The sequence below is a fragment of the Vulpes lagopus genome, chromosome 1 (assembly GCF_018345385.1).
Source record: "Vulpes lagopus strain Blue_001 chromosome 1, ASM1834538v1, whole genome shotgun sequence".
In the NCBI taxonomy this organism is placed as follows: domain Eukaryota; kingdom Metazoa; phylum Chordata; class Mammalia; order Carnivora; family Canidae; genus Vulpes; species Vulpes lagopus.
Window position 1 is genome coordinate 65,511,069 of NC_054824.1, and position 10,888 is coordinate 65,521,956.

The following is a 10,888-nucleotide window of genomic DNA, read 5'->3' on the forward strand; positions in this document are numbered from 1 at the left end:
CAAGAAATGCTGAAATGAGTTATTTAAGCCAAAATGAATGGACACTAATTACTGACATGAACACATATGAAAATATACAATACACTAAAAAAGATAAGTATGTAGTCAAATTCAGAATACTCAAATACCGTAATATTAGTGGTGTTAACCACATAGCTCTAGTGTAAAAGTTAAAGAACGAGAATGATAAAAATAACTGCAGCTACAAAACTTGTTAATGAATACACAGTATGAAAAGACATAATTTGTGACATCAAAAACATAAAAGAGAAGAGCAAAAGGGCAGAGTTTTTGTATGCAATTAAAGTTACTTATTATCAGCATAAAATAAACTGTTGTACTTATAATGTTTTATGTAAGCCTCATGGTAAGAACAAAGCAAAAATCTATGGTAGATTCACAAACGATTAAAAAGGAAGGGAACAGAGCATACCACATGGAAAAATACCAATTTACAAAGGCAAGTAGAAACAGAGGGAAAAAGAAAAAAATTGAAGTACAGAACACCTAGAGAGTAATCAATAATATAGCATTAGTAAATCCTTACATGTCAATAATTATTGTTTTTATAAGATTTTATTTATTTATTCATGAGAGACAGGGAGAGTCAGAGACATAGGCTGAGGGATAAATAGGCTTCATGCAGGGAACCCAATATGGGACTCGATCCCGGGACCCCAGGATCACAACCTGAGCCAAAGGCAGATGCTCAATTGCTGAGCCACCCAGGTGTCCTAATAATTCTATAAGTAACTGGACTGAGTTCACCAATCAGAAAGCACAGAGTGGCTGGATGGATTCAAAAAGCAAGACCCAACTATATGCTGCTTACAACTATATGACCCAACACTTCAGCTTTAAATACACACATAGGCTCAAAGTGAAGAGAGAAAATAAACATTGCATGCAAGTGAAAACCAAAAGGAAGCAGAGGTAGCCACACTTATATCAGACAAAATAGACACTAAGCCAAAACAGTAACAAGACACAAAGAAGATTATGATATAGTGACACAGAGCACTTTATCAAAAAGACAAAGCAAATACAAATATATATATGCACCCAACATCAGAGCATCTAACTATCTTAACTAAATACTAAAAGATCTGAAGGGAGAAACAGACAACACAAATTTCAACAGTGGACAGTCCATCCAGACAAAAAATAAATAAGGAAATGTTGTACTTGAATGGTAATTTAAGCCAAATGGACCTAAAAGACATGTACAGAACATTCCACCCAATAACAGAATATACATTCTTCTCAAGTGCACATAGAACATTTCCAGGAAAGATCCTATGATAGGTGACAAAACAGCAAATTGAAGATGACTGAAATCATACCAATTTTTTTTTTCCAATCACAGTGGTATGAAACTAGAAATCAGTAACAGGAGAAAAGCTAGAAATTTCAAAAATATGTGAAAATTAACACACTCCTGCACAACCGATGTGTCAAAGAAGAAATCTAAAGGGAAATAAAAAATATCTTGAAATAAGTGAAAATGGAAACAGAACATAGCAAAACCTATAGGAGTTGGGATGCAGCAAAAGCAGTTCTAAGAGGCAAGTTTATAGTGATAAATGCCTATATTAAGAAAAAAAGAAATATATTAAACAACTTTACAGCTCAAAGAACTCAAAAAAGAAGAATAAACTGAACCCAAAGTTAGCATAAGAAAGGAAATAACAAAGATAAGTCCAGAAATAAATGAAATAGAGATGAGAAAAACTATAGAAATGATCAACAAGGGGATTCCTGGGTGGCTCAGCGGTTTGGTGTCTGCCTTTGGCCCCGGGTGTGATCCTGGAGTCCCAGGATCCAGTCCCACATCAGGCTCCCTCCATGGAGTCTGCTTCTCCCTCTCCCTGTGTCTCTGCCTGTGTCTCTGCCTCTCTTTCTCTGTGTCTCTCATGAATAAATAAATAAAATCTTTTTTTAAAAAATAAAGGAAATGGGGATCCCTGGGTGGCGCAGCGGTTTGGCGCCTGCCTTTGGCCCAGGGCGCGATCCTGGAGACCCAGGATCGAATCCCACATCCGGCTCCCGGTGCATGGAGCCTGCTTCTCCCTCTGCCTGTGTCTCTGCCTCTCTCTCTCTCTCTCTCTCTCTCTCTCTCTCTTTGACTATCATAAATAAATAAAAAAATTTAAAAAATTAAAAATAAAAATAAAATTAAAAAAGGAAATGATCAACAAAACTAAAAGCTGTTTTGTGAAAAGATAACAAAATTGACAAACTAAGAAAATTGAGAGAAGACTCACATAAATAAAATCAGAAATAAAAGAGGAGGCAAAGTACCAAAGAAACACAAAGGATCATAAGAAATAACCATGAACAATTATATTCACACTAATTGGACAACCTAGAAGAAATGGATTAATTCCTAGAAACATACCATCTACAAAGACTGAATTCTGAAGAAATAGAAAATCTGAACAGACCAATAATAAGAGATTGAATCAGTAATTAACGCCCCCCCCCCCGCCCCAACAGGGGCACCCGGGTGGGTCAGTCAGTTAAGCCTGACTCTTGATTTTGGCTCAGGTCATGATCTCATAGGTGGTGAGATCAAGCCCTGCATCAGGCTCCATGTTCAGTGAGGAGTCTGTTTGAGATTCTCTCTCTTCCTCTTCCTCTTCCCCTCCCCCCATTCATGTGTTCATTCTCTCTATCTCTCTCAAATAAATAAATCTGTAAAAACCTCCCAACAAAGAAAAGTTCAGTACCATATGTTTTCACTGGTCAACTCTACAAAACACTTAAAGAATTAATGCCAATCCTCCTACAATTCTTCCAAAAAACTGAAGAAGGGAAAACACTCTAAACTCATTTTACAAGGCCAGAAGTACCCTGATACCAAAGCCAGACAAGGGCACTATAAGAAACAAATGTATAGCTTGTTAAGTGTCCAACGCTTAGTTTTGGCTCAGGTAATGATCTCAGGATTGTGAGATTGAGCTCTGTGCTCAGCTTGGAGTCTGCTTGAAACTCTCACCCCCTGCCCCCTGCTCATGCTCTCTCTCTCTCTCTCTCTCTCTCTCTCTCTCTCAAATAAATAAATAACTCTTTTTAAAAAGAGAGAGATAAAAAGGAAGAAAAGAAAAGCTGGAGCATCACACTTCTTGATTTCAAACTATACTGTGAAGCTACAGCAATAAAAACAGTATGCGACTTAGCATAAAAATAGACACATAGGCCAATGGAACTGAATCAAGAGTCTAGAAATAAATCCACATGTGCACAGTCAACTAAAATTTGACAGGAGATATCCAGCAACCTTACTTCTAGATATATATCCAGAGGATCTTCACCTCCATGTTCATTCCAGCATTATTTACAATAATCAAAATACAGAAACAACCTAGATGGCCATCTATGGATAAATGGATAAAGAAGATATGGTATACATTGCAGGATGGAATATCATTCAGCTACAAGAAGGAAGAAAATGCTGCCTTTGGGATAACATGGGTGGATCTTGAGGACATTATGCTAAGTGAGATAAGTCTGATAGAAAAAGACAAATACTGTACAATCTCACTTATATGTGGAATCCAAAAAATCTGACCTCGTGGAAATAAAGAGTAGAATGTTGATTACCAAGGGCTGTGGGGTAGGGGAAATTGGGAGATGTTCATCAAAGCATATAAACTAGGAGGTATAAAATGAATACGTTTTGGGGATCTATAGCATGGTGATCATAGCTAATACTAATATATATTCAAATGTTGCTAAGATAGTTCACCCTAAATGTCATCACCAAAAACAACAACAACTAAAAGGGAATTATGCGAGATGATGGAGTATTTGCTAACGCTACAGTGGTAATTGGTTCACAAAATATAAGTGCATTAAATCAACACATTATATACAGCTTAAACTTACACAATGTTAAATGTCAGTTACATCTCAATTAAGCCAGAAGAAAACATCTAACTATATATTTGAAAAAAATAAAAACATACCTCATGAATATTTTTAGCATTTATAGCAGTATCACTGTGACAGCGAACAAAAAATATACATAATCCTTTCAGTTTCTCTGGGGCTGCATTGTCTATGTACAATCTCATCATTTTTGCCCCTTTGGTTGCTCCAGCAATAGTTCGACCACATTCTGAAAACGAAAATCAAGAACATAGTGTGTGATCACATAAATGATTAACTGTGATAAATTACTATGGATCTCACACTGTTGCTTCTTGCTTTACTTTACTGTAAGAAGTTTTGATATGGGGGCACCTGGGTGGATCAGTGGTTGAGTGTCTGCCTTTGGCTCAGGGCGTGATCCCAGGGTCCTGGGACTGAGTCCCATATCGGGCTTCCTCTGCCTATATTTCTTCCTGTCTCTCATGAATAAATAAATAAAATCTTAAAAAAAAAAGAAGTTTTGATATGATTGTGATGACTATATATATATATTGTCTACAAAAAGACATCAATAATTGGAATACTTACAGTGCAGCCTCTCTGCTTCCTTTCTCTGAGCTCTGTACTTTGCTCCTTTTGGCTTGCCTCAGGTAGTGCCTTCCCACAAATGGTTCTATCCCATCTCCAACATTTGGCCTCCCCGATTTCTACTTTCAGATCTCAGCTGAAACCCAAGTCTCTTAGAAGCCTTCACTGACTCTCCAGAGAGGACTTAGTCCCCTAGGAAATACACTCATAGTTGAGACACCTGAGTGGCTCAGTGGTTGAGCATCTGCCTTTGGCTCAGGTCATGATCCCAGGGTCTGGGATCAAGTCCTGCATAGGGCTCCTTGCATGGAGCCTGCTTCTCCCTCTGCCTGCGTCTCTGCCTCTCTCTCTCTCTCTCTCTCTCTCTGTGTCTCTCATGAATAAATAAATAAAATCTTTTTTAAAAATATAGCATCCAAGTTATATATATTAAATTCTTCCTCCACCTAATTTCAATGAAAATTAATCATTTAACTTTAAAAACTATTAAAAATATAGTAACTTTGTTAGATGGTTGGTTGTAACATGAAGAGCATAATTAAACAGTCTTCCTATTTACAACAATAAACAATTTAAAACATGATAAAAGAAATGCTAAAATCCCCATCATGAAACCATGAAAATATGTTGTCTTCCCAGGTTTCCCTCCTTTGGGTATAGAGGGTTCCCCTGTTCTGTGACCCTGGAGGACACCCATCTCAGAGCCCTGCGGTGGTGGGCATGTGAAAACGAGACTGATGAGGCTCTCTGCAATGATGTCAGTCCTGATTGGAGGCACACAAAGGTAAAAGGGGAGTTGAGAGATGTCAATCTAGTGATGATTCCTAAATAAACTGCCCTCAAATCTGTAGAAAGGCTCTCTTTTCATCCTTCCCAAGGCCTGGTGGTTCGACTAGTTCTAAATTTTGTGAATGGCCCAAATAATTTTTTTTTAATTTGTTTTGCTTGGATAAGCCAGAGTATGTAATGGTTCAAATGCTTGTTCGTGGAGGTTGGCATAGAGAGTTACTTCTACACTTAATAACTTCTCTCCCCTTTTCCCTTGATAAGAAAACCATTGTCTCATTCAGCAATATGTATATGAAGGAGACATCTGCTTTCTCAACCTCCCTAACCCCTATGGTCGCCCCATGACCCAGTTCTGGCTGATAAGAGAGAAGATAAGCTTTCCCTAGATGTGATATCTGAGCTTCATCTTATAACCATGTGGGCCAAACATGAACAAAAAGCCAACATGTTGAAAATGACAAAACGGGAAGAAAAAAAGAATCTGTGTTTCTGATGACAATGCCGAGCATCTGAACCACTGCCAGCCACTGCCCACTCTTTGTTTAAGACACCATTAGGATCTCCATTACCTATAGCTAAATATGTTCTGTCTACACCTATATAATCTGTACATCCATCAACAGGGGAATAGTTTCTAAAAATCAAAATGCAGCTGTACTATTGAATAGTGTGTCGCATTTTTAAAACTTTTTAAAAAGATTTTATTTATTTATTTATTTGAGAGACAGAGTGAGAGAAAGGACACAAGAGGGGACATGAGGAGAGGTAGATGATCAAGTAGACTCCCCACTGAGCTGGGGGCCCAATGCAGGGCTTGATCCCAGGACCCCAAGATCATGACCTGAGCTAAAGCCAGATGCTTAACTGACTGAGCCACCCAGGCACCCCTATACAGTATTTTTTAAATGAGGTAAATCTATATATAATGACAGAAACTGTCTAGACTATACTGTCAAATGCAAAAATCAAATCAAGAATAAAATGTATTATATGATTATATTTTAAATGATAATAAGCATTTCTATATTAGCAGACATGTAGAGGAATATTTACCAAGCTAACAAATGTATTACTTTTGTAGGTAGCAAAATAGTATTAAAAATATAACTATCTGGGGGTACCTAGGTGGTTTAGTCAGTTAAGCCTCCAGCTCTTGATTTTAGTTCAGTCATGATCTCAGGGTTGTGAGACTGAGCCCTATGTTGGGCTCTGTGCTGAGCATGGAACCTCTTTGGGATTTTCTCTTTCTCTCTCTCTCCCTCTCCCTCTCACCTCCATATGCATGTTCTCTCTCTCTCTCTCTCTCTCTCAAAAAAAATATATATATACATATGTACATTATATATATATATATGTATACATGTGTGTATATCTTTTCTATCTGCCAATTCCTCTCCTGAGAATTCTTCCTAAAGTCTTCCTCATCCACATTAGCTTCAGTGATATTCACTGAGGTATGGTTTAAAAGAGCAAAAAGAAAAAATAAAAGAGCAAAAAGTCGTAAGCAACCTAAGTTCTAATAATAAGAGTTAAGTTTTGAAAATAATAGTTATATTATCCTAACTAAATACAATACCCAGCTGTTTACAATTTAATTGTAAAAATGTATCCAGTGGCATGATAAAGAGAATATTATCAAATTTTAAAACCCACCATAAAATAACACGTAGAGTTGGATCCCATTTTTGTAGTATATCTATCTCTCTATATATAATATCTACATATTACAAAAGGGGATCCAACTCTGTGTATATATGTATATATACATACACATGCACTATACATACATGTAACTTTTCTCTCTCTCTCTCTCCTTCCCGTCTTCCTTTTCTCTATGGAAAAGGGGGGCTGGGCAAAGAAGTTATAGAAAAATATTCATCAAGGAATTAATGATGCTTATTCCAAATGGCTGAGAATGTGAGTGGTTTTTATTTTTCTTCTCATTGTAGGTATTTTCTTATATTAAAGAATTAGATGAAAATAGAAGAACATAATCAAGTACTGTAATTTACAATGCAAACTTTAAATGAGACAGGAGGAGTTTGGAGAATAATGATGGATGGGCTGAGGCAAGCTGGGCAAGCTCTGTAGAAGAGAGAATGTCTTAGGTGATCTGGAAGAGAAGTAGATTTGGCTGGATATAGAGAAGAAAGGCATTCTGAGAGAGTCAGGAGGGCAGAAAAAGGGCACAGAAATGACCCTGGAATGTCCAGAAAACAAAGAAGAGGCTGGCTTAAAGGGAGCAGCAAATTCATGTCTGCAAGAATAGGAGAGCAGGTTAAACAAACGCTATATGTCCCAGTTATGATGAGCCTTAGTGGAGAAATGAGCAGTTTGGATCCAATCCAATAACTAGCAAGCAGCACAATAAAGGTTTACTTTTTAGAATATTTCCTGAGGGATAAAATCCAATGTTAGATTAGTTTCAGGTGTACAATGTAATGATTCAACAATTCTATATATTTCTCAGTGCTTACTAAGATAAGTGTACTCCTAATCCTTTATCTATTTCACTCAGTCCTCCACTCACCTCCCCTCTAGAAACCACCAGTTTGTTTTCTGTATTTAAAAGGCTGTGTTTTGTCTGTCTGTCTCTGTCTCTGTCTCTGTCTCTGTCTCTGTCTCTGTCTCTCTCTCTCTCTCTCTTTTGGTTCATTTGTTTTGTTTCTTAAATTCCACATATAAGTGAAACCCTGTGGTATTTGTCTTTCTCTGACTTATTTCACTTAGTACTTTACCCTCTAGGTCCATCCATGTTGTTACAAATGGCAAGATTCCATTCTTTTTTAAGGCTGCAACCCAAGTGTCCATCCATAGATGAATAGCTAAAGAAGATGTGGTATACATACACAATGGAATAAAAGATTTACTTTTAAAGGAATAAGCAGTGTCAACTTCAGAGAGGGAATCTGGTTTCAGAACTACAGGTTTTCAATTTGGAATACTAGGGCAGGCATGGGATATTAGCCTCACCTAAAGTCAGCAGAGGAGAAAAATGAGAAAGAATCAGTAGGAGGGACAAACCACAGGACTTCAAAGATAAGTAGTCAAAGACCAAAGGATGGTCCATGCACCTGTTATTAATACAAAAGTTTCACATCCTGGTAAAGTGTTATTTTAGGAATCCTGTGAATAGTAAGGAAGCCAGATATTTCAACTGACAGCTGAAGCAGAAACAAGATGCCAACCCAAGATCACACGGACAGCTGCTGAGCTCCCACATGGTTTCATGACTATTACTAGTCACCTGAAAACCTGTGTGGAAAATGGCTCCACCTGTTTCAGAGAAAATGGAATTAAATTCTAGTGAAAACATCTATCTGCCAGGAGATATCAATAATTTCTTCTTTTTCTGTCTTAAAGATTTTATGTATTTATTCATGAGAGACACAGAGAGGCAGACATAGGCAGAGGGAGAAGCAGGCTCCCTGCGGGAAGCCTGATGCAAGACTCGATCCCAAGACCCTGGGATCATGCCCTAACGCAAAGGCAAACGCTCAACCACTGAGTCACCCAGGCACCCCTCAGTGATTTCTGTAAGTATGTTTTCTCCTTAAATTATAGTAATGCCTGAAATATATATTTCAGTTGAAAATTTATTGTTTTTAAGACACTCTTTTGGGGGGAACCTGTGGCTCAGTCAGTTGGTCATCCAGTTTTTTATTTTGGCTTACGTCATGATCTTAGGGTCCTGAGACTGAGCCCTATATGGGACTCCATGCTCAGAGTCTGCTTGAGATTCTCTCTCCCTCTCCCTCTGCCTCTCCCTTTTTGTACTCTCTCTCTCCTAAAAATAAATCCTTAAAGAGAAAAAGACACTCTCTTTTCCACACATAAGCTTCCAACAAACTTTCTTTTATATAAATATATCTTTATATATATAATCTTTATAAATATATATCTATTTATAAGAGAAAAGATATGTTGCACTTTAACATCCATTAACCAGCACATTGCCCTCATGAAACATCCTTACCAAGGCCAGGGACATCTCCTTCCTGGTACAAAAATTTCAATGTCTTACAACCATCTTTCATAAAAAAATGAGCAAATGGTTCCAGCTGTTAAATAAAAGAGAAAATGATGGTGAATAAAATGACTACTTATATTAACAACAAAAATGACTACAATATTAACAACAAAATGAACCACACCCAGGGGTAGGCATTCACATGCTTTTATCCTCATCATTTTGTAGATCAAAAAAAAAAAAAAAAAGAGGCTCAAAGACTTTATTCAAGATACATAGTGACAGGGACATTAGAAGCAGGATTAGATTTTGAACTACTTTAACTCCAAAATTACCATGAAATATATGGTGAGTTCTATTTCTGAGCCTACACTGATGATCTCCATATATAAGTTGACAGCCATGTACCTGACCCTACCTCACAGAATCTTATAGGAGTAAATGAATGAGTCCAACTGATGGTAAATATAAAGAATTATTATTAAAACAAACTATTCTTAAAAGCTGACTTGGAGAGCAGAAAACTTGCCTCACCAACTAATTGGGTTCTTAGACCAATTATTTGAGTATGATGTTTTCAGCAATTGTAATTTGACCCATATTGTAGCCAAACTAAAATATATTATTATAATGAGAGTTTCCCATGTTTATGAGCATGAAGCACTTATTTGTAAGTTAGAGTAATATCTTAGTAAGTGAAAAACCAAATAGGTCATGTAAGCAAAAACCCTCACACATCATTTGGGAAATACAAAGTTACTCAGCCCACTTCACCCAATCCACTGATGCCTTAACCTAAGTGTCTCTCTTGAGCAGCGGGTTTCTCTTTACTTATCGACCATAGGTAAGAGGTATTCTAGATCTGGTGAAGCCTCTTCCCCTCGGACAATGGTTCTCAAACTTTAGTGTGCCTCAGAGATGCACCCAGGGCTTTTAAAAAATACAGAATCCTGGCCCTGAGGACTTGCATTTTTAAAAAAATTACAGGTGAGGGCGGCCTGGGTGGCTCAGTCTGACTCTTGATTTTAGCTCGGGTAATGACCTCAAGATCGTGAGATTCAGCCCCTCATTGGGCTCTCATTGGGCGTGGAGTATGCTTGAGATTCTCTTTCTCCTTCCCCTCTGTTCCTCCTACTTAATCTCTCTCTCTCTTTCTCTCTCTCTCTCTCTCCTCCCCAAATAAATAAATCTTTTAAAAGTTCCAGGTGCTGCTGGTGCTGTTGGTTCTGGGATCTCACTTGGGAACCACCACCCCAGGAAATGAAACAGAGCTACAAAGATTACAAAATTCTAGCCCTTCATTTTCTACTTTTCCATCTCACACATAAATTTGACTCTTGCATAATTACAATCTAAAAAATACAAAAACTGTCAGCATAGCTATTCTTGCCCAGTTCCATAAATACTTTCCTGCCAGATACTAGCCAATAGGATCTAACAACACATTAAGAAAATTATTCACCATGACCAAGTAGGATTTATCCCTGGGACACAAGGCTGGTTCAACACTCGTAAAACCATCAATGTGATTCATCATATCAGCAAGAGAAAAACCAAGAACCATATGATACTCTCATTAGATGCAGAGAAAGCATTTGACAAAATACAGCATCCATTCCTGATCAAAACCCTTCAGAGTGTTGGGATAGAGGGAACTTTCCTTGACAT

The 10,888-nt window shown here is 37.5% G+C and overlaps 1 protein-coding gene across 1 annotated transcript in view; it reads right to left on the reverse strand.

Moving 5' to 3' along the window:
- The window catches only part of DNAH8 (dynein axonemal heavy chain 8), a 340,697-nt gene extending 336,603 nt beyond the window's left edge, over positions 1-4,094 (reverse strand). Inside the window, exon 1 of the mRNA XM_041748133.1 lies at positions 3,969-4,094. Coding sequence (XP_041604067.1) covers positions 3,969-4,079 — 111 coding nt within the window. The 5' untranslated portion in view covers positions 4,080-4,094. The remainder of the gene's footprint in view (positions 1-3,968) is intronic.
- Between the last annotated feature and the right edge of the window lie 6,794 nt (positions 4,095-10,888).